This window comes from Thunnus albacares, chromosome 20 (assembly GCF_914725855.1).
Source record: "Thunnus albacares chromosome 20, fThuAlb1.1, whole genome shotgun sequence".
Taxonomy (NCBI): Eukaryota; Metazoa; Chordata; class Actinopteri; order Scombriformes; family Scombridae; genus Thunnus; species Thunnus albacares.
In genome coordinates, this window is record NC_058125.1 from 18,654,876 (window position 1) to 18,680,373 (window position 25,498).

The window sequence follows — 25,498 nt, forward strand, 5'->3', positions numbered from 1 at the left end:
GATAACTCTTCAATGCTAAATTCGGTTGCAACCAACTTTGGGAGTGTTGAACATACAGCCACACTGCACAAGTGTGTAACATTTGATACAATTCTACCCACAGGAGGCACTACTGTAATATTATAACATGATATTTATACACATATACATATATATTGAAACATGGCACCAATAGCCCCACCATGTGGCCATAAATGAAACACTGCCATACTACTTATTAACTGCCGTATCTCTTAAATATAATATTCCATGGTAACCAAATTCAGCAAAGTTGTACAGATGGGGATGCTGAACAAGTCTGTAGCATTTGATAAAATTTCACCTGTAGGTGGCGCTACAAGATCTTAAAAAGTGTCAGCATTCATTTGCATTTCCCACCAGAAATGCATTTTCTAGTTTGCTTTTGTTTCAATATTAATTGGTCATTTTAACTACATTTGGCCATTTCAAGATCATTTTCTCAGGAAGGCTTCTATTTTTCTTTCCAGTTAATTTATTTTGATAGCTACATTAACTGACTTAGACATTCATGGTGATTGTGTGTTCTTGCACATAATGTCCTAATCACCTACATTGTCAGCGTCATCCGCACAGGCAGCATTAGTGTTCAGGTTGAGCGAGACATCAGTGGAAATCGATAGCAATACCCAGACACGTCGTTAATCAACAAGACATCAGTATCAACACACACACCGCACAGTCTCGAACACCCATGTCTTTATCGATGCACGTGGGAGTGTGTGTTGTTTAGTGTGTTGTTGGGTCACAGGAGACTTAATGGAAGAGGACAGTAGGAGCATGACTAAACATAAACAATATGTGTGGACGTACTCACCGTGTTGTGTGTCGGATGGCTCTGAAGATGCAGCAGTAGCAGAAGATGATGATGGAGAGAGGAATGAAGAAGACAAAGGTAAAGAGCAGCATTGTGTAAGAGCGGACAGAAGGCGTGAATGTCATGTAGTCCCAGGAACAAGACGTCATCAGACCCTCTGGGACATAGGCGCCTGTGAAAGAACACGCACACTTTAGTGGTTGCTTCAACACCATTAAGTCTAACAATTCCTATTTATCTGTCAGTTTCTGTATTGTATATCTTACTGCTTCTTCACAATCTGAAAGCCTTGAACTACTTGTGTCTGTAATCTGAACACATATCCTTGTAACTGCCCTCCAAGTGCAGTCCTTACAATAACCAGTAGGCAGAGTTGAATTTCATACTGCAGCAGATATTACAGTCTAGTTTTTCAGGCTTTATCATGTTGGTGTATTGCAGATTCTACACACTACTGTTTACTTATGGCTTGTGTTAATTTTCTCCATACCTTCCTACTTCCCTGATTTGCATCTCAATATGGCTAAAATTACTATTTAAAGGAATAGATATTCTGAAAAAAATACTTCTGTTATATATTTGAGTTCTTGCTGAGAACTAGCTGAGAAGTTTGATACCACTCTCATATTTGTATGCTAAATATGAAGTTAAAGCTAGGAAAGCTGTTAGCTTAGCTTAGCATTAAGACTGGAGACATGTTAACAAAGCTGGCCTGACCCTGTACAACATCAATCATCATCAATTGTCATTAGCATGATCCTTTCATTTAACCTTCATCAAGAAAGCAAATATGTGTATTGTAATTGCTTAATTGTTTCTTGAAAGTTTCTTTTCAAAATGTTAAAATGAAACACAATTAGACATAACTTTTATCATTTTAATTGATAATGTTTTTAATTATTTTTTTATTCTAAAATTGTATTTACATTATTTATGATCACCTGTCTTTTGTGGTAGCTGTATTTTCTCTTGCATTCTATTTTTTGATTGTTATGCACCACATCACTAAGGCAAATTCCCTTTATGTGAAAACCTACTTGGTAATATACGTGTTTCTGATTCTAATCTCTTGATTGATCAATTAACTGTTTGGTCTATCAAACATTAGACAACTGCCTTATTTTGTCCAAATAACAGTACAAAAATATTCAGTTAACTTAAAAAGTAATGTAATCAATCTTTGGCATTTTTGTCTGCAAAATAATTTGAAAAATCAGCAATTCAAAATATATCCAATAGTTGTCAAGATATTTCACTTTGAACTTTGAAGTGTTGGACCAACCAACATTACTGGAGCCATGTCATTGCATTGCTAATGAACACCAACAGTTGTTTTATTTTTCTGATTCAAACTGTATTACACAGATTTATGCAGTATTCACTTGTACCAACTGTGAGACCGAGTGGCCCAACTGCAAAATCCATCAGAGGAAGCAGCTCTCTCCAATTGTTTCTACTGTGGAGACTCTTCTAGTGTTTTGTATGCACACCACAGGCTCTTTCTATATGGGACACCATCCTTCATTTAACATAAAATCCACAAAGAAAATCTACACACACGCACATAAAGATACCCTAGTAATGTGTCTCCACTTACATGTCTAACGCAATTAACCACACATGCACACATAATATTTTCTAAAAATCAAACAACAGCAGTCCTACAAAAACACTTTTTCTCCTGTTCTCCAGACACGGAAGGAAGCCATACGTCATTTTTATTACATGTTGTGTTAAGTTGTTGTGGCAGTGGGGGCTCCAAACCCCAAGAGATGTTTTAGTGAAAAACAATCCCTGAAACAGAGTGTTACAACTGCCATAAAAGTTACCAGAACTGTATATGTGTCCAACTACATATGTAGTTTGTGACTGAATAAATGGACATGTTGCCTTTAACATCTTAACTCCAGTGTCAACATTAGAAATATAACTCAAAGGGATACTCCGATGAAAGAAGATCTCATGGTATAACTGGCTGTGCATAAGAATGCAATATATTATATAAAAATAGCCTATCCAGTGGCTAAATATTTATCACAAGGAAATCATGATAATCCACACATTTTGAAAATAAACCTTACAGATCATATGCAGGGAACTCACATACAATAGTGTCGCATTACTTGTATATGTACTTTCACAAATATCTCAGGTATCCTTATGCAGTATTGTACTATATGCACTGAGGTCTACTGAGATTGTAGAGCCCATTTACTGTATGTATGACATGTTTGGAATCTCAGGGTCAGTTTTAAATTGGTTTTATTCACATCTTCAGAATAGGACTTTTGTTTATTGGGAATTCAGCTTCATCAAAGACACCAGTTACCTGTAGAGATCCACATGGCCTTCCTGTTCTCTTTCTACACAGACATAACACTGATTCATTTTAGGTAGTTGACACTCAGCTGTATTTTCCCTTCATTGTTGCAATCTCCAGAAACTTGCAAACAAACAATTAAGTGCATATGTGTGTGATTTTTCTCCTTCTACCCTAGTATCAATTACAGTCTCAATGCCTGCTGTGTTGTGTCGTGCTCATTGGTTGTCCAATGATTTAAAGTCCCATCTGGACGGACAAAATGTCTGAACTTTGAGAACAAACTGTTTCCTGTTATTTGGTTCAACAGCTTAGCGTGCAGGTTTAGTTCTGTGTGACAGTTGAAGAAGTAGAAAACTAACCTAAAACATGCTGAATACACAGTTCTGTTTGGGAGCACATACAACAAAGGAAAAATAGAGCAAGACTCCACAGCCTCAACAAATATTGTTGGGTTGTTGTAATGTCAGCTACAGGTAAAAACTCTAGTCTGTCATCTTGTAATGGATTTATATTAAATGTAATTGGCATGTTGACAAAAGGCATAGTCAGATCTGTTTGCCATACTAGCAGGAATGTGACATACTGACACAAATGAAAACAGAGAGAGAGAAGTACTAAGGCAGAGCTCAAGAAACTAAATCCCTCAGAGGAATCTCGCTGATCAATAATGACTCAACTTCCAGGTCTCTCAGTGTAGTTGTACTCACTCCAGCCAAAGAAGGGCGGCAGGCTCCAGCCCATAGAGTAGACCCAGGCAGCAGCCACGATGCTAAGGGCTTTCCTGCGAGACATCGCACCCAGGGAAGCCAGAGGCCTAGTTATCACCACGTACCGGTCCACCGCAATCACCATCAGTGTCATCATACTGCAGATACCAAACAGGGCTCCACAGAAGGCATACAACTCACAACCTGGAGGAGGAGAGGTAATGATAGGCTGAAGAAGCAGTAGAGAGGAAGGATAAATATGTTTGCCCAGTAATCCAGCAGCTCTTGTACAATAGTCATGTAAAATACTGTAGTTTAATTCAGTTTTGTCCAATGCATGTGCTAATATCATACTAGCTAGAGAACATTTGTTGCATTTATGCTGTTGTTTATTTTATGTGGCCTGTAATGGCTAATAGTTACATGTACTGTAATATTTGCATTTCTCTCTTTGACAAATCTGTATGCTGACCTAGCTATCCAAAAAGCCACAAACAGTTGATTTAATTGGACTGACTCCAATGAAGCTACATTACAGTTGAAAGTGTTGTGTGATAGCTGAATAGACCTGAAGAGTGGATGATACAGTCACATTAACAGAAGTCTAGTGTTATGACCCGGCCTAGGGGGAACCCTGGTGCAACATGAAAGATGAGACTCCCCCCTTCCCAGCTCTCATGAACCACCAGCAACAGAGGATTTGCAGCTCTTTAAATGTTTATTTTAAAATCGTTTAGCTTCAGGAAAACAGCAAAACAATAAACAAAAGGGAACTAAAGCTGGGCAACCTAAAATTACCTACTCAAACAAAAAGGAACAAAAATGGAGGAAAAAAAGGATTAAACAAAAATGCTACCCACCCCTACCAAAACCTAGGCTATTTACATCAATTTGGCAAATCTATGCACAACATTTTATACAGAGACATGTTGGCTGGCAGGCTGGTTGGAAGTAGAGAGAGGAGAGCCCGCAGGAACTGGGGGAAGCCGGCCTTTAAACTGGAACCAATCAACTCCCTGGATAACCTAAACACTCACACAGTCACAACCATTCAATAGGACAATCAGCCGAGCTCACCTGCAGCCCATCACACACAGGCACCACAGCAGGATCACCAGAGAGAGCGAGAGAGAGAGAGACCCACAACACAGGCACAGAGGGGATTACAGTATGTACACAAATACATAGAGAAATGTTCATACAACCTCGGGGTCGTAACACTAGAAATAAGTTTATGTTTTCACAACCACAGGCTTTTACTTTGAATGCTCCTGAATGCACCACAAACATTTTAGCCATGCTAGCAACATAGCTCAAGGGTTGGCAATGCTGATGAGTTGGATATAGTCCATATTTTGGGCCAGTTGGTCTAGTCTTGTTGCAATCTCATCAAATGTTAGCTGGGTTACCTTCCTTGCAGACATGTTTGTTCGCTGACAATGAGTCCTAATGACATTATAATTGCCTGATTTTTAATCCAGTCTAAATTTCCTGTCACCCTTGGTTGTATTTAAATGCTAACATGCTAAAATAATGCTAAGTGTTACATTAGCATGTTGGATGAGCTGGTGAGACATGTATAATTGATTTTAGGATATAAGAAATGTCAAGTCTGATGTATTGCAGCTGTTGAAAAAAATTGATTCCCAGTTGTAATTAGCCCCTTAAATGTTGACATGATCAAATAAAAGTCTGGTACATACAGTAACGTCCATATAATGTGAACCTGTTAGCAAAGAAGAAGTAGAAGTTTCACATTTTGCTGTTCTAGGGATAAATAAAAGACAAAGTGACTCATTTTTCACGCTATCTTGTGTTCAGGTGTGATTTCTTCACAGCACTCTTATTACATTGCAACTTATTATATATTTAACATGTGTACACAACAAGTTCAGACCTCCGAGATATAAGCCAAGGTTATTTTGAGACTTGTGAGACATTTTTAAAGCCTGTTAATGTCAACGCTAACAACAAAAATCTGTTTCTAATTATATATTCTGCTGTCACAACAGGTAATTTAGTATTTTATTGCAACCAAGCACATTTGAATTGAATTAAAGAAAGAAGAGAAAACAGGAGAGATACACTAGAGGGAATGTAAACACATGGAATAAAGAATAGAAAGGAAGTGGAGGGGAAAGGAAGGGAGAGTGAGGATGAGAATGGGGAGAGCCCAAGATGAAGGATGAGTCAGGGTGTCAGTCGAAGGAAAGTAGCAGCAAGATAAAAGATAGATGAATGGGGAAAACAGGAAGAGAGTTAGAGAAAATGTGGAATGTACAAACAGCATATTAGTGTTTAAATATTTAATATAACATACTTGTTACATGCTGACTTACTCTGCGTGGTTTCATTGAGAGGCTTTGTTGACAAGACCGCTAACATGTCTCTTTTCGTTCCACAATTCAAGGGGCTGTTCTCCATAGATTACACCAAATGTATCCATAATGTATGATGAAATCTGATACACACTTTTATGCACACTTGTAGATATATGTGCAAGCCTATACACTCACTCTCACACACACACACACACAGACAAAATGCAAACAGTCAATCATCACTTTATCAGCTGCTGTCCCTTCAGGCCCTGAGTGTGTGATTACCACCGACCTGTCATATATCATGTAATCACAACGCCAAGTCACATCCAAGCACAAGACAAAATCTGGAGTGTGTGCTGCCTGTGTGAAGAAACTCAAACAAATACCACTCAGCCAATTAAATGTTTATCAAAACGCCTGAATGTCCGTCGACCTGACCGTCTGTGTGTGTTTGACAGCCCTTGTTAAGTTAGTGAAACTAATGAAATCCAGATTGGCTCCCAAGGAGCCGCATATGTTCTCTGGAGAAGCACAATTAAGTCCTGCGGCATTTTGTCGTAACTGCAATGTGGTCAAGTCAAGATAACAAGGATGTAAAACATCTCAGAAATGGAGAGGTCAGTTAATAAGGTCCTGCAATCAGGTGACGCCAATCAATGGTCCTCGTTGATGACAAAAGAAAATATAACTTGAGATTATACTTGACAGGAAAGGAGAGGAAACGCCATGTTGTTGCTTAAATCAAAATTAGTGGCCATTGTAGGACTCTCAGGCTCAACTCTACTTTGTCAGATTTGCCTGACAAAGTATTTGCCTGTTATCATAATGGTGTTTGCATTTAAATCATGGATGTATTATAGGAATTGGATACTGGACTAAAAGATGGTGCCTATTCACTCAAATGAAAATAGCTCACTTGATGCATAAGCCCAAAAAAGTTTCTCAGCCTATAGACTTTATATTGAGCTGACATTGAGTTTCTTCACACAGTTTTACAAATATAAAACCTTTATGGATTAAAAATTCATAACACAGAGTAATAATTGACCTTGTTTGCTGCTCAAAGTGTCCTGTCAGCAGTTTTACAGATGTCTCTTGGTCTACGGGGAAAATGCTTTTGCACTATTGTCAGTGGCCACTGGGGAAAATTGGTAGCAAGGCTGAGTAGCAGAGCCATATTCAGCTCTCTCAATACATCCATGATTTGAACATGCTCACAGTTAGCATTACCTGCTAATGTTTAAAATGTAGCATTTTGAATATTAAATTCAAAACTCCTTTCCTTTCAAGGAAAGCCCAAAAGAGCATGGTTGTGGCTTATTTAAAATTATTAGAAGGAACTTTCAGTTTTTGTTGATTTTATTGGCCCCTGTGGATAACAGGTAGTGTTTTCCTGGAATGAAGACTGCATTTCCCATGAGCACTACCGCTTCATGTTGTAAAGATCTTGGCTAGAGTGTGCATTTGTTTTGGAAGCGAGTGAAAGAAAGATGCTTCTTCTTTTTTAAACACAGCTGTTTGCAGGATACATAGCAATGAAGTAATGCATCTATTTGTGGCTATGTGAGATTAATAATTGTAATATGATTATGGTGAAACAAAGTAAACTTTGTTTATACACCTGGGTAACATGTAAGGTGGCACCTTCCTGCAGGGTTGTATGGAGGTGTGAGCATGTTTATTTGTGCTTTAGAATGTAACCGCTGTGTTTTATTTCTTTGATTCTCAGCTCGCTTGTGCTCTCTCTCTCTTTTTCTCATTTTTTAAAATGAGTCACGAAGCTGACTAACTCTGCCGGCTGGAGTTTAACTTTACTTTTATCGTTATGAAATGAGAGAAATGTCCTCCCCCTGTCCTCCCCTCATCCTACAACGTCTTTGCACTCCCTCACGCTACAATGCTACATGTAATGTAAACATAGGCTCTTCTGGTCTGTGTGCAGTAAATCGTAAAATAGTCTAATTTTAGAAAAACTACAAAGAAATAGCCGATCTTCTCGCTGATGGTCTCGTTTGCTTATGTAGGCCGTATAGAGGCATCATGAGACTGTTTCATAAACAGCTAAAAGTTCCTTGTAGTAACTTTAATTTCCAAGGCCCCCAGTTCCTGAACTAACGACGTAGGTTACAGAGATGTTGGTGAAGGTGAACAATTCTTTACAACTGTAAAGTGGTTGTTATCCCACTTCAAATTGCTGTGATTCCCTTTCCTGCAGCCTCTATAATTTTTGAGTGATCGTATCAAATGCCTCACAAAATTATACCCTGCTCGCATTCACTCTGAAATATGTCACATTACAGAAGCTAAGGATGCTCTAACTGCCATTTCATTGGGACTATACTGTAAGTGTTCAAAATGTGTAAATTAAAAATGTGTCTGGTTGGTGGTACTTAAGTAATTACCAGAGTCATGAGGATTGATCTTCTGGGGAGAATAAATGTCTTGTACCAAGTATTTCATTCTGTACCATCCAACTAACCTACTGACATTCCCATCCTTATAGCCACACTGCTACTATCATTAAAGGATGCATTGGCAATTTAGACTTCCATGAATTTGACTAAAATAAGACGGGTAAACACAAATAAATACCCGTCAAGGCTCTTTGTGATTTCCATTTACCCCCTTTATCCTTGACCTCTCTTATTATCTATATCCTCCTCTGTCTCTTGAGAAGAATAGGCAGGAAGAAAAAAAAAACAAAAGACGGTTTTCTAGGTGGTTGGGGGGTTGGCGGTGGTTAGAGAAAAAAAAAAAACCGAGTACTTGCTGAGTAGCAGTCACCGCCACTGAGAGTTGAGCTGCAGATCTGACAGCGATTGGCTTTCTTCATCAAGGTCAGGACAACTCCTGAAGGAAAACACAGCGCTCTAACTATCAGTGTTTAATCAATGGAGTGTTGAGTCTCTCTTACCGCCTCTCTATTTCTGTTCCCAGTAGGTTGCACGCTCCTGTATGATATGCATCAGAGTACACATATTCATCCAGATGCACTCATGTAAAACACGCCACTGACATGCATGGGCGTAGGTTTTGTTTGAACATGGGGTGGCGGTGGGGGGGGGGGCACATTAAGCGGGGGGTCTGGGAGTCCTCCCCCAGGAAATTTTGAATGTCAAACATTTCATTCCATGCATTCTGGTGAATTTATAAGCACTAATTTGTGCCTTTTCTGCATCCATTTATGGTTGAAATGTCTTTATTTATGTAAAGGCATCACATTTCAGCAAGATTTAAATTTCCATTATTCATATGGTCATTTTATCCCTGAGTAGTTTAATGTAACCCATGCACGAATCAAATGAGAGAGAGAGAATTCTGTTAATTGCTTCATTCGCTTCAGCTGCACTCTCCCTGCCTCCTGTGGTATCCTGAAGGAAGGAATTATGAATGACCCAACAAACAACTACAATGAGGTGACTATTGTTTCATCATTGCTTGTGGTCAGACTGAACTGAATAAATACATTCCATACTTGTAGACCTAACTCACAAACTTACCTTAATAGCCTAAAAGCATTTTATAATCTCAGATTGCACCAAAATGTCTCACGTTCATGTTGAAAACATCAATAATTTAACACTGTCGTATGAATTTATAAGCTATATGGAAATTCCAATTGATCAAATTCAAATGTTAACAAATCACATGCTGCTGTTCTTTTAACTGTCTTCAGACAGCTGCTGTGCAACTAATGCTGGATTAGCTTGTCTGGTGCTATTATAGCTAACTAGCAAGCTTTTAAGGGCAGGTAACTTTACCTTATGATTGGTAAGTAAACTAGCAAAGAACCCCTCTAAAAGTAAACTCGAAAAACATTACTTAGTGGCTCATTAGCTACCATCACAACTCACAACTTACTTGGCTTTTCCTCCTTCTTTTCCCTTCTGGCTCCTCGATAGTTATCAACTTGCAGGCATGCACAAAGCGCCAGAGGAGAGGAGGAGACTCTGTGCTGCTACTGACTGAGATCACAGCACTGTGTGTGTGTGTGTGTGTGTGTGTGGTCTGACTTATCCTACTTTCAGAGACACATTCCAGACTAAAGGCCAGTTAAATGGGGACAGCTTGTCCAAGTGGGGACAAAAACTGTGTCCTCAATTGGGGAAAAGCTGATTTTTGGGTCAGTGGTTATGGTTAGGGTTGGGGTAATTCTCCAAGAAATAAATGTAATGTCCTCAAATCTATGTAATGCCCCAAAAGTGATGTAAATAAACTATGTGTGTGTGTGTTTGTGTGTGTGTCTGTGTGTGTGTGTGAGAGAGAGAGACTTAAGTCACTTTCAGATTTAAGCCCAGTTGATTGGGGACTGCTTGTGCAATTGAAGACAAAAGCCGTGTCCCCCATTGGTAAAACACTGATTTTTGAATGCATATGTTCTAAATATTGATTGGGATGTATACCCTGTATCCCTTGCGTCCCCCCAAAATCTAGGCCTATGCCTGCATGCATTCTTGCCTAGGGCCTTACTTCCTGGTTCGGTAACTGCAAAGCATTAGAACAACATCATTTGAACAGGATAGTGAAGACAGCTAGCAAGATCATTGGTGCCTCTCTCCCCTTCCTGTTGGAGATTTACCATCAACATTGTGTTCACAGAGCCTTCAGCATCATCAAGGATCCCCATTACCCTACTCACATGTATTCTCCCTCGTGCCGTCTGGGAAGAAGTACAGGAGCATCTATGCCAAATCCAGCAGAATGCTAAACAGCTTTTACCCGCAAGCAGTCAAGATCATCAACAGACTGTGACACCCCCATGACCATGCCAACCCCCCCCCCCCCCCCCCCCCCCCCCCCCCCGACCTACCCTCTAACTCCTCCATCAGTACTGGTCACTTGTTGACATGTACCAGTTGTCAACATCAAACTGAAACATGCACTTTCTCTCTAACTGCACTTTAAAGCACCGTACAGCTAACTGTTCTTTTTTTGTTTTTCTTTCTCTTGGGATTTATATGCTTTTATCATTTTTTTAAGGGGATTTTTAGATGTATATCTTTATACTTTCTTTTGTTGTTGCGCTGCTGTTGGCTGGGAGGAACAACATTTCATTTTTATATGTATGCAAGTACACAAGGAGATGACAATAAACTAAATCTTGAATCTTGATTGATGGAATTTGGATAATGCAGAGGTAAACGTTTGGTGCTTGTTTTTCCACTGTGTCACAAAAGGATGATAGAGGATAGCAGGTTGGTGTGTGTGTGTGTGTATGTGTTCGTTTGTCTGCATGTATTGAATCTTAATCGAACTGTAGGTCACACTCAAAAGGGTATGGAAACAATACAGGTCCCTGTGGAATTGTGTGCGTAAATGTTAATGATGTGTGTTTGCGCATGCACAAGTAAAAGAGTTTACATATGTACAGTATGTTTGTTTACTTGTGAATTGCTTCCCAAGGCTGTGTTCTGGTTGTTGTATCAGGTACTCTGCGCTGCGATTTTAAATATAATAAAAGTGGAAAATGTTATGTAATAAAGTTAAAATCTGACACAGTGCATTTGCTTGTGTTACCTTTCTTTCCAAAGATCCATCGCTTGTGCATGCTGGTGATGAAGAAGATCGGTGTCTGGGTGAGACACATGAGGAAATCTGTGATTGCAAGATTAATGATGAAAATGTTGGATGGTGTCCGCAAGCTCCGGCTCCTGCACACACACACACACAAACAGCTGTTGAAATATTGTCATTAATGTTGGACCATGAATAATTGAACATCATCATCACATATATTAATATCACAGATACACACAAATACTTGGCATTGAACAAGTTCTCTGAGGGAAGCTCACTTATAATCTGAAGCTGAAGTGTAAAAAAAAAAGTACCTGCAGAAAGCGTACATGACCAGGAAGTTTCCCAGAAGGCCTGTGATGCCCACAGCCAAGATGACAACACCAATGGTGTAGTGAGCATGGTCTGGGACGTCTACCGTTGGAAATGGGTGGCTTGGAACCAAGGAACCCTAGCAACAGAAAAAAAAACAAGAAGGGATGGGTTAACATGAATCAAGAAATCCTGATATCAAATCATGATGGGATAGCGATGTAATCCAAAAACAATGCCGATTTCACCGTATGTCTCATGATCACTGCTGTCAGGTAAATTTGATAGCTTATTGCCAGAATGGTATTGAAAAATTCACAGGCTTTGGAAAGAGAAGGAGATATTTTCACATTAAAAAAAATATTTATTCTGTGTTTCAGTTCTATATGTTTTTTGGCATAAACAGGTCTGTTATTAACATTTAAACCCATAAAACTGTACTAGACTATACTAATTCAACATGGGGCTATTCTTTGGTTCATACATATTAAAACTGTACTTCAGTCAGTCAGCCAGTGTGAGATAAAGCCTATAAAGTAAGAGATACTACCATCAATCACATAACACCATGCACAAATAGATTCCATTCAAATAATACAGGCAATTTTATGGTATTTTCAGTTTAATAATTAGGGTAATAATAATTGGTTTGGCGTGTTATTATGAGGTTTAAAAAGACCATTAGGTAGCTTCATGCAGCCTACAGTAAGTAAGTACCCACTTTAAACAGTTGATCCTATTTCAAAAGATGAGAGAGAACATAAAAGTGTCTGTGCTCCAGTAACTGTTTCTTTTCTGAAGGTCATGAAGAGATTAACTTCTATCGACCTGTCAGCATGTAATGGAGGCCAGGGTTTCCATTACCTTAAATACTTCATAAGGATTTATGTGGGGATGATTGACAAAGAACAGATTTTTTTATGTATTTAGTCAAACATTTGGTAACTTTCTTTGCTGTGGAAGAAGCAGAGGGGGTTGAGGAAGCACAGAGGGACTGGCCGTCCTGCCTGTGTAAAAAAAGAAACATTAAGCAGTAGGTAAATATTTTTATTACTATTTTATTACATACTATTTTTGTATGGTGTCATGTAAATATTTATTATTTCCTATGGTTGTGGTCTTGTCTGCCTAAATACCTGCAGCCGGGTGGGTATATAAGGCAACTAGTTGCTTTTAATGGAGGTTGGTGTTGGTGTGTCTCATGGTGTCTGTATGGAAGACAAGAAATGCCAAGACTGGCGCTTTGCATTTTACCTCCATCTCATTCCTCTTTGTGTGAAAACGTAAAGCCACTACTGGTCAACCGGACACAGCAACAAAAAAAACCTTATAAGGCTCCTGGCACAATTTACATAAGCTTACACTATATGTAAATGATGGGGTTTGAAAGGCCACATTTACACAACAGAACAAGTAAAATGGCTAAGGAGCAGAGATATAAAGAGGTCATAGAAGGTATATTTAGATCTTAAGTTATATTTACATTCACAGTGAATAAAGGTATAATGATACCACAATGGCAAAAAAGTACTGAGTATGTTTTCAGATGGAAATATCTGCAACAATTCATCATAACTGCAAATTAATATATTTTGCATGTAAAGTAGTTTGTACATCATTCAGATGAATGTGGTGGAATCAAAAATATATGTGTATGAGTATTTTTTCACCTCCTGCAAATACGACATTCTTATTTGTTTTTTGCCATAATAACTTATTTTGCACAATGATGTTATAAAAATCTTATTTCATACATCTTGAAATGACTTCAGAAAAGGTGCTAAAAATTGTTGCCTTTTTCAAGGAAAGGGAGCCTATTTACAATTCATTAAATGTTTTTATATTCTAACTCTTTTAAGTCACTTTGCAGACCCAACAAGGAGCCCAAAGATGCCTTGTGGGTCTCTTCCTGATTGTTAACTCCTGTTGAACTTTGCACATAGAGACCTTGTATTTTCCACATTGTGTGATATACAGCACCATAAACTCACATACACACACACACACACACACACACACACACACAAATGGTTACCAGCCCAGGGTTTATAGTCAGAGGAAATTAGATTTAATCAGTATGGATCAGCCTCAGTGATAACTCCTCATAAAGACCCACAGGGACTATATGATGTCATGAAAGAAAATCAAACTCTGAGTGGAATACCGGTGGTACTAGCTGAGTGATGCTGACCTACTCAATGAACTATTTTGAACAAAGAACTACAGTATTTAACTTAGATTTTCATGTTTTTATCTTTGTTGAAGGGTTGACATGACTGTGTGTAACTCATTTACTTCCTTTTGCAGACTTACTGCTTCATCCAGATGTGTTTCTACTTTGTAATGTTTAATCTGTGATCTTCTACTTTCTATTTGCTAGTTTAAAGAATGTGGACATATTTATGTTGGCTATAAATGACCTCTCTGCAACATGATACAATACAATACGACTTTATTGTCAGCTTACACTAAAATTCATATTGTGAATTTTTGTGGACTATGTTCATGTTGATGAACATGTGCTGAAAAATACTGATCAATAGAATATAAAATAAAAACACTGCATCCAAGTTATGAGTGCATGCAGTTTTCTACCACCTTAGTAGAGGAAGTATTCAGAGGACATAACATACACATTTCCAGGTCTATATTTATATTTGGGGCTCCACTGGAATATCTTTACATGATTTACAGTAGGGATGTGCAGAGAGCCCAGTATTTGTATTTGTATCTGTATTTGTTGCGGCAGCAAAATGATATGTATTTGTATTTATATTCGAGTTATAAAAGTGGAAAGAGGCTTGAAAATCCTGTTTTGTTTTTATTACCTTTTTAATTTTAGAAAATTAAAGTGTTACAATAAGTGTTCATGAATAAATTACCTCAAGAAGGTGGTCATAGACCACTGCACCTACTACTGAGCTAAAACTTTACTCATCGCCTCAGTGCAGACAGACATCTACTTATTTATACACCCATAACACAGAGACAGCACACCATGTAACATGTAGGGAAGAACTTCAAAGGCGATTATTGCTTTGCACTTTTCATTTATTACCTATTTTTTACAACCTAACTTTGTGGAAAGGAGAAGGGGAAGAACAGGTTATGGAGAGTCCCTTGGGAGCACTTGTGTGTGTCATTAGCTCAGCTTTATCTCTGGGGAATACTCCCAACTCCGGGAGTGATGTCCAAATAAGGAAATGTGCGTCATGTAGCAGGTGGAAGTGACTCCCCTTGTTGAGACCTGCTAATAGACAACAGCGGAGCAGAGGACAGAGATTGAGATAGTGATGTAACCGACCTGTGCGCTGGTATTTGACATGTTTTTTGTTTCTTCCTGAGAACAAATAATTTTTGAAATATTTTTATGAAACAAATATTCGTAAATAAACAAAACAAAACACTATTTGTGCTTTGCCGAATAACGTATTTGTATTCGGACACACCCCTAATTTACAGTTAAAAAAACTCCTTATTTATCTCATACTGACACTTAATTGTAGTCCCTCAGTTCAGCCTCTGTCTGAAACTGCCATTTTAGCTCCTGTCTCTTTAAGGGTCCTCTCCCGATTAGCCCACTCTATTTCTGATTGGTTAGCTCCTGGAAGCTGCATCTCGGAAGACTTCTGGCACCTCAGGAGGCTACGTAACAAACAGTAGTGGTAGGATTTTGCTTCTTTTTCTCATTCCTGACTCAAAAGTGAAACTTCTCGCATCCAGCTGAATGTGTTTGAGCCCGAATCCAATCTGAAATATGTGAATTGACAACATGAACAGCATATGGAACAACTTTAGCAACAAAGGCTACAGAGCAGACAGCCATTTGTGGGAATGCGTGAACAACTTGACCTCATAAAGCTTCATTTATACTCCTGAGTGGACATGCACATGGACAGCTGCGGACACCTTGTTGATGTGTTTATACTACCTTCTGTGGTCCACATGGAGGACGCATTCCACACATGTGCAGTAGATTGCCGTCTACAGGAACACAGTGTGGACACAACAAATTTGCAGGTACGCGGATGTCCGCACAGAGCCTACAAGTAAAAGTCCTGCATTGAAAATATAAGTATGTGGGTATTATTATGTATTTAGTATCAAAAGTAAAAGTACTATTATCTGATATTATTGGATTATTACTACTGATGCATTCATGTGAAATCATAATCTGTAAAATAATTTAATTTAACTAAAGCTGTCAAATAAATGTAATTGAGCAAGAAGTGCAGTACAGTAGAAGTATAAAGTCGCATAAAATGGAAATACTCAAGTAAAGTACATGTACCTCAAATTTGTAGGCTACTTAAGTACAGTACTTGAATAAATGTGCTTAGTTACATTCCACCACTGCACCATTGAAATATTTATAAAGCTAAAAAAACGAGGTTATTTTTTGTGGATCCCCAAAAGCTGACTTTTTGTCAGCGGTTTTCACTTGACAGCAGTATTCTGCACCTCAGAGCACACAGCACCATCTGAGAATTCATTTCAGAAATTTTGACACACACACCCATGCATTAACCTTTTTCTTTTGTCTCTCACTGTATTTCCCTCAAGCAGATGCACACCCACATACACAAACAGAAATGTACTCACCAAGAATACTTCCACTGAGCTAAATCTTTCTTAGTTTTCAACTGGAACACACGCATCTTCTTTCATTAATCCTGGCAGCCGCACTTAAGCATGCACGTGTGTGTGTGTTCGTCTGTGTCTGTCTGCTTACACACATGTGCTTGAGTGTCCAACATCTGTTTCAGCGGTCGTACTTTTCTGCAGAGTCACAAGCTCTCATTGCTGAGAGGAGGACATTTGAATAGTGTCGTACAAAGTGATGGAGTGGTTATGTAAGCAAATGAGTGAAAAGGTCATGGGGATGTGTTACCGAAAGAGGGGACAAGTGCAGTGAAGGTGGTATGCAGATGTGGTGTGTGTGTGTGTGTGTGGAATGTAAACACACTTAGATCCGGTCCGACGCCGTCATCAGTGATGTGATGGATCACACTCAAGGTCTCCCTCCCTGCCTGCTTTGTTTCCTCCCCAATCTGGTTTCTCCTTTTCACATGGCTGCCACTCTCCCAGCTGGATCTCTCTCTCTTCTCTGCTATCGCTGCTGATTCCCAATCCTGAATAATTCCCCCCTTCACAACTGTTCCTCTGTTCCCGAAATCACTCCTTTCCTCCTTCTTGCTTTCTCTCATGTTGTCTGTTTCCCAGCTCAAGCTGCTCGGGGCCAGATTAATGCAGATCACACAGCAGGGAGGAAGGAGATGCACAGTGAGCAGCAAGCAAAGGCAACACGACATGGAAGTCCATATATTGGTGTGGGATTTAAATTTGGAAATGGTGGGTGTCTGTCTCTCTGAGATGGGCACAACACATCTGTACTGTATGTCTGTGAGCATGTGCTGAAGCCAAGGTGCCAGCATTTCTGTTTTGGTTTTTTTTCATCAGTGGAGAGCAAGTAATGTGGATGTAAATGGTCTTGTGACTGTCTAATGCACAGCGAATTAAATTCAAAGAAATTGAGAGAGAGAAGGACGAAGATTAGGAAGACAAGAAGAGCAGTGACAGACAGAGTGAGATTTAAACATCCATTGTAGGAATTAAATCTGAAAAGAAACACATGCCTGTACATGCAAGGATAAACAGCCAGGCACACTTGGGTATGCATGTTTAAACACTTACAAAGACATGTAAATGAAAAGACTTTTGCTTATTGGCAACATACTATATGTGCACACACACACACAAGTTTGTGTGCACGCATAGAACATGTAGCCAAGACTAATAGACTAAACGTGGCTGAGGGGGCTTCACTCAAAAAGTCCAAATAATGACACCACAAAGAAATGTGTTCATTCATTAGAAATAAGTCTTTATAATCTGTGTCAGGTATAAAAGATAGCTGTGAAACAATGTGATTCAATGGTTGTGCATTAACAGAAAATGAAGCTACACTTGCATATAACCTGGGCTATAGGCATGACTCATTATTGTGCAATGGCCACTGAGAATTCTGGATTCTGATAGGCTTGAGGGTGGCCATTAATTTCTAGTGACCACACAGTCTGGACACCTATGAATGTATGTATGTATTTGCTTTCTTAGTGCATACATTTGCCATATTGTGACATATCAATATTGGAATGATTTTTTGTTAAAAGATATAACCAGTGCTTTTTTTTTCTTATTGTCTTACTGTTATAAATCTCACATGTAGAGCCAAACCAACAATGAGGTGATCCTATTTATCAATATTGTGTGTGTATCCAAAACCTGATATATCTACATCTTCTGTGGACTTCTGCTGTCCAAAAACTATTAAAAACAAATCAGTGAGCCACACTGTTGCACTGGGTGACATTTGCCCTGAGGAGTTTGGACACATTTGTTTGTTTAGAAACTGCTCCAAAGACTAATAACAGCGATCATGTTTTCAGTCCCCAATGATGTAGCTAACTGACATGTTTTTAATAGTTTATGACAACAACAGAGGTCTACAGCTCAGAGGAATATGATATCAGGCTTTGGATACACACACAATACTTGTAAGTACATCAATCCATTGTTGCTTTGGCTCTTCACATGAGATTTGTTGTTTTATTTATTGCCCAGCCCTAAAGTATTCACTTGTGAAAAGTAAATCCTGCTCTTACAAGATGATGGAATGTGTGAAATTTTAACAAGCTGCTTGTGTGTATGAATATGTATAAATGCTTGTGTGAACTTCTGAAAGGTTAAGAATGCTTAGTGACAGTTATGGAAACCATGTTTGTGTGTCTGAACATTATGTTCCTGTGTGAAAGAGAAACAAAGAACATCTGTTCATGCTGAAGCATATCCTGCCATATCTATTTGGGTATAACCACACATAGAGTAGTCACAACAACTCCTAGAGGTTGGTGTGAAAGAGATAAATGAGTAGCTCACTCCTCTGCAGCAGCTTGTATGTCTGTATCAAGTGTGAGTGAGCCATGCTCTGAGCATTTAAGAAAGTGTGCCAATACCGTATTGAGAAACTGTTTCTTTCTTCATTGAAGTCAAGTGCAAGAGGTGAATTTCCATGACATTTTGGGGGGGCTCATCTGGGATGCCAATCTCACTCCTGAAGGAATGAGACTGGCATCAGGTTGAATCTGTGCACAGCTGGTGAAAAGCCAGAAAGTCTACCTCCCCTGAGGAAGGTTCCTAAATGACTCTGATGACAAGAGACTGCCTGTGAGAATTATAGAACGGTTTGAATGACACGGCATCTGAAAATTAAATGAGGTTACAGTATTGAAGACCATGAAAAATGTCTGAGAGGTAAAGACAGACATTGAGGACCCATTGCATCCACAACAGCCTGTTCTCCCTGATGCCCTCAGGTAGGAGGTACAGGACTCTCAAATTATGCACCAGCAGACTGAGGAACACTTTCTTTCCCCAGGCCATTAGACTACTAAATAAATAACACACACACACACACACACACACACACACACAAACATTATCCCCCCTACACATGCACACCACACAGACACACACACAAAAAATGCAATCTAACCTCTGAGCAACATTCTGACCAATGATTGTATATGCAACCTTTTCGTGCCTGTGTCTTTTTATATATATGTATATATATATATATTTTAAATATATATACATTTATATTTTGTTATTTTATTTTATGTCTTTTTATATATATTGGCCTCCCAGCCGATGTATTTCACACGATTGTACCGGGGTGACAATAAACATCTTGAAACTTGATCATTCCGTTAGCGGTGACGACCCGTTGACAAAGGAATTAATGAATAATGTAAATTGAATGTCTGATTGAGTGATTAAGAACCCAAACTGAAATCAAAGGGTCAGATTGCTTGGGTCGTGCACGATAAAATGGGTAAAGGTCAAAGTAAAGAAGTTCCTAAAGTTATCAAGATGTGTGAAAATGATGAGTGATAAACATGGACTAGAGACTTGCAGGCAGTTACAGTTGTCAATTGAACACTGTGTGTTTGCTGAAAATGGCAGTTTCGGTTTGAGTCAAATTGAGAAATTACAAAGAGGGCTTGAAGAATGTAATCATAAAAAAGGGAAAAAGAAAGTAAGGGTGGATTGGAAAGCATTTTTTCTGTGGAAAAATGAGGCAGAATATAGAGACAGACAACAAAAACAAGAAAGACAACCTAAAACACAAAAATAAGGGGAAAAAGAGGGGAAACTAATCAATGTCCCCAGTTTTCTCTCCAGAAAGACTTTGACCTCCTCTCGATGCCAGCTGTCCGTCAGCACCAGGTCCGCTTCCAGACCAGTCACCACATCCAGAGGCAAGCCAACCAGACACACGTCTGGGCCCGTGTGACAGGGTTTGAAATGACCTGGACCGAATAGCGATGGGAGTCTTCAGCCTCCTTCATATTCTACAGACTCAGCCCAAGAAATGATGTCAAAACAAACAAAAGCGGGTACAATCTACAACCCCCCTCCAAACACACCAGAGGCATAGAAAGAGGAGAAATGATAGAGGTTCCAAACCCCAGAGAAGACGGCGGAGAAATAATGTATGTCTACCGCCGTTGGACATGCGAAGAAATGGCCTCCGTGGCAAGCGAACTCCCTGATATATGCAGCCAAGGGGGACAGGAATATGTGATTATCCCGCGCTAAATCATTGAACAATACGAGACTATGCTATCCATGCTGGAAAAATCCAGATATCGGCAGCAGCAAGAGCCACTTGAAACAAAGAAAATTAAGTGAGAGACTCCAAATGGCCCAGTCACAGGCCATCAAAATGCCAAAGAGGGGACGGGACTGAGATCGAGGGCGAGGCAGAGGACATGCACACTCCAGAGGGCCTCATGGCGGAAACAAAGAAGGCTGCTGGAATTGTGGAAGCCTAGATCATTGGGACAGAGACTGTCCAAAAGGACATTGACAGAGGCATAGACAGACAACCTCCCAGAAAGGTGACTGTGACCCACCTACAGGGGGACCAGTACTACGATGATGAGGCATGACGGGCGGTGGAGGCAGAGGAGGCCAACATTTCTAGTAAACGCACCCCTACACACCACACACTCACACACTTAGAAAACTGACAAACACATTCAAATGACAAGCATTTCAAAATGGCAAGGTTCTCAGGTACAGAGATATCATATTTCTGGTAGATTCTGAGGCAACAGTATCAATAATAAAACAAGGTGAGTTTGACTCCTCCTAAATAGAGCAGTAGATATATTTACACTGTAGGAGCAGCAGGCACTGCAGTGAAAGAAGTATATACTACCCCTCTAAGAGTCACCACAAGTGATGGAGATACGCTCAAACACATTGTTTTCCAAATGCTGCCTAGTAAATATATTGGCAAGAGATTTAATGTGTGCTCTTGGGTTAATTCTGTATTGTACTGAAGAGGGCATAAAGGTAACCAGGAAACAACCAAACATAGGTCAATTTGTGCAAATGGGACAAAGCCAGCCCCTGTACATCTAACAATGGGACCTGATATCAACTGGTCTATTGCCTCAGAACTATTATCAACAGCAAACACACTGATGTCTGACTCCCACATGTTTATGAAACCAGCTGACCTACATTGCACAGAAAGGGGGAGTGAAAAAGGGGGAGACAGATTTTGAAAAGAGTTGGTTCAAGAAAGGACAGGAAAGTGATTTGTTAAGTAGTAATATATTCTATTGGAATGATGACATGTATGCATTGTCGTTAACATGACCACTGCGATCACTAAATCCTTCCATGTCTGCTGGTCACACCCACATGTGTCACTGGCCAAATCTCCTCTATTTGAGTACTCGTCAGATGGACAAACAAGGGAGAAAGAGTGCAATATTCACCCTTGCTAAAAACATACAGATGCCCATTTGTGAGTTCATTCACTGAGGTGAGATCTGTACATTTAAAACCTCAAATTCAAATCTGTGTTTTCCCAGCCCTACAATAAATTCACAAGAACTAAAAAAAATGTACCAAAGAGTCTGTGGGCTAATGGTAAATATGATGTAGGGCTAGTGAAGGGGGTGCTGCCCCTCTGAGTGAATCCTAAAAGCACTTACCGACCATGTCAGCAACAATACCCACTGAAGCCGTTGATGGAATCACACCAATGTTCAATAGTTTGCTATCAGCGGGAGTAATTGTGCCATGTTCTAACTCACTTGTCAGAAACCTTATTTTTCCACTCAGAAAAGAACGACGTGAGGGTCCAAGTTTACCTGCAGGTAGTGTTTTGACATATTATACAGATGACCTAGTGATCTGTTCACCTACCAAATGAACCATGCAAAACTGTCACAGTGACACTACTGAAATATTTAGCAGAACAAAATCACAAGTCTAGCCAATTTAAATTGCAGTTTGTATTCCCCACAGTGACATTCCTTGGGCATGAGATCTTAGAGAAGGGCAAATCTCTGAGCCCTAAAAGAGTGGAGACTATCCTAAAAATTCCAAAACCAAAGACAAAACATCAATTGATGTAATTTTTAGGCATGACGGGCTACTGCAGACAGTGGATCTGTGATTATGCCTCACTGGAAGCTCCACTCCTAGCCATAACTAATGGACATGGCCTCAAACTGATTGACTTGGACCCCAAGTCACAAGTTACGAGCAGGTCGTTTATCAGCCTGTCAATAAGTTGACAGATAAATGGTTTTCAGCAACTTCAGAGGCATTGTTTGCCAGCTAACACACTCTAATCAACTGCAGAGCAATCAGAGGACATGAACTCAAAGGGCAACCCGCATGCACACACAGACACACACAGACACACACACACACCACCTCTTTTTAGAGACACACAAACACATCAGCACTCACTCACATGCATGATTTTTTTCAACAGACACACCCCTGCGAACTAGTGTGTGTGCATGCATACACACCTACAAAGATAAGCATCGATTCATTAAACCCATATTTTTATAATTGTGCAGAGATCGTAGATTAGATAGATGATTAAGGGGGGAGGAAGAAACAAACAGTGGTTAAAGGAAAAGGGAGCTCCAGAGAGAAACACAGAGAAAACCTAGAGAGTTTTTAAATGAAAACCACACTTATTCCTCGGTAGAAGATCCCATCTGTTTCAGTAGAAGCTGCCCCCAGGCAACACTTCAGTATCAGCTTTCTCAGCACTCCCACCATGAAGACAAGACCACAAAAACTACAGTCACTGAAGCCTGCAGGTCTGAGCATCAAAGTCAGAGTCCAAACTGAACCATTCCCACTTGTTGAACTACATTTACCGTGGCAGTGCACCCATGTGTTTCTCAGTGTATCTTTCAATCAGCTGTTTCTCTCTCAAAGCATATAATGTCTGTCTGGGCTCCTGGGGCAAAGTTAAGGCACCGTACTTTCTTTTTATGCCATTTTTTTTACATACAGTACAGAGGATTTACTGTAGACCAGTGGATACACTTGATCTACACATCTGTATAAAAGGATTTTCCTCAAGGCTAAATGTGTAAACTAATCCCACTCTCAGATAGAGACGGAGACAGAGATATGGAGTCTGATTCATCCATGAGACTTAGTAATGAAAACATTCTTCATGCTGGTAACCTGACTTTGTGAACTTTCCAGGAGCAATAATGTGTCAGAGTTAGCATGATTTTTTTGAAATAAAAGAATGTTAAAATCACCTCTGACAGGGCTTATATGGGATTTATGGCGTAATAATATAGAACTAAAAAAGATAAATGCCATAAAGTACAAAACTATATCACAAAACGTCCTCTGGAATGTTACAGAAGTTCTGACAGGAGGCAGATTAAAATAATTATGAGCAATATTAACTACATGGATGGCGTTTTTCCACACAGATGCTAGAACAAAAAAAAGACACGCACTTTCACCACAGACCTGACACATACCAACACCCACAGCAGCTTTTTAACAACCATTTCATGCACTGCAACAAGCAGAAGAAACACCAGAGATAACGGGAGTTGCGCCTTGTTCCTGCCTTCATTCAAGTCCGGTGCTGAATGAACGGAGCGCAGATGCGCAGCAGAGGATGATGTGATTCATTCATTCACTGAGTTAACATCTCGCTCGCTCACACCTTGCTCTACTCTATTCCTCAAATTTCATGAATGATCTGGTGGAGTAAAAAGGAACACCCGGTCGTTTCTTTGGCTGTTTTGCTGGGTTTGGCGAATTTGCGTTTGGCTGCTCTGCACTCGGATCTTGGCGCGTTTACGCGTCGCTGCGGCGCACAGAAGCTCTCCAAAGTCCCACCGCGGGGTATTCCCTCCAGCCACCATTTAAAAAATCAAAATAAAAGAGGAAGCAGGATACTTACAGCTGTGGCGACTGGAGACAGCTCCATGAGCCGGTGCGGACTGATGGAGCTGATGTTCCAGGGTGCCCGGGTGGTCGCGTCCGGTGTGGGGATCCCCGGTCCAATTAGCAGCCTAGAATCCATTCTGGGTCCACGGCAGTTAATGAAAAGCGGTTGTGTGAGAGAGAAATGGACCGTAGAGGTGTTGAATCAAGATAAGGTGGTCTAGGAGTCCAAGTGGCCAGTCATCATCGCCGCCCTCTCATATCCCGCTCTGACAGAGCCACTGGTAGTACAGCAGCTGTGGAAGGGTGGGAAAGAGTTGCTCTCTCTCTCTCTCTCTGTCTTTCGTCCAATCCCTGCTCCAGGGATGCCTCAGAGTGTGTCAGTATCCAACCGGCACGTGACCGACCTTCATCGTTGAAATGTGGTTGAAATAATGTCAGTTGTCGTTTCAACGTTGACATAACGTTGAAACAACGTTTAATGCTAAATGGTCGTAAAAGGGTTAACAAAATACTTATAAATCAACGTTGTAATTTTAACAAGATCATGTCTTCAACAACACACAAAATGCACCTCTGCCTTTTAAATTATTAATATGATCATTGTTATTATCTTATTAGCATTATATTATATTTTGATCATAAGACCACTTCAAAGTTTTATATCTTAAAAATAGAAAACAGTAATAATAATAATAATAATAATAATAATAATAATAATAATAATAATAATAATAATACCAATTATTATTATTATTATTATTATCATTATTATTATTATTATTATTATTTGATGTATATATAATAATTGTATATTATATTAGACTATTGTTATATATGAAGTTATGTTCCTATATGTTTCTAGATATAATATAGAAATCTGGCATTTTTTATTTTTCTCTTCCATCCAGAGCCAGAAAGACCCAAGTGGTGACGAAATCCCACGAGATTATACGACACTGTGGACAGTGTAATAGCTCTTCACATGTTTTTATATGGGTCAGTGGTAGCAAAAAGGCGAGAGCATGGCAAAGAGATAAAATTATATTATATACCACAGCTGTTAAAGGTAAGTTAAGTCAATATTTGAAAAGAATAACGTTATTTCATTTATATATGGAGAGTGATATGATTAAGACACATGATGCCAATGCCTGGTAAGTTAAAAACTTAC

General features: G+C 39.5%; 1 protein-coding gene across 2 annotated transcripts in view; it reads right to left on the minus strand.

The window, feature by feature from the left end:
* LOC122971793 (melanopsin-A-like) overlaps positions 1-24,597 on the minus strand; it is a 38,268-nt gene extending 13,671 nt beyond the window's left edge. For both annotated transcript variants that reach the window (XM_044338538.1, XM_044338537.1), the window contains exons 1-5: positions 24,341-24,597; positions 12,021-12,157; positions 11,707-11,840; positions 3,866-4,069; positions 836-1,007 (exon numbers count right to left, since the gene is read on the minus strand). In XM_044338538.1, the coding sequence (XP_044194473.1) occupies positions 836-1,007; positions 3,866-4,069; positions 11,707-11,840; positions 12,021-12,157; positions 24,341-24,463 (770 nt within the window). In that variant the 5' untranslated portion in view covers positions 24,464-24,597. The remainder of the gene's footprint in view (positions 1-835; positions 1,008-3,865; positions 4,070-11,706; positions 11,841-12,020; positions 12,158-24,340) is intronic.
* Between the last annotated feature and the right edge of the window lie 901 nt (positions 24,598-25,498).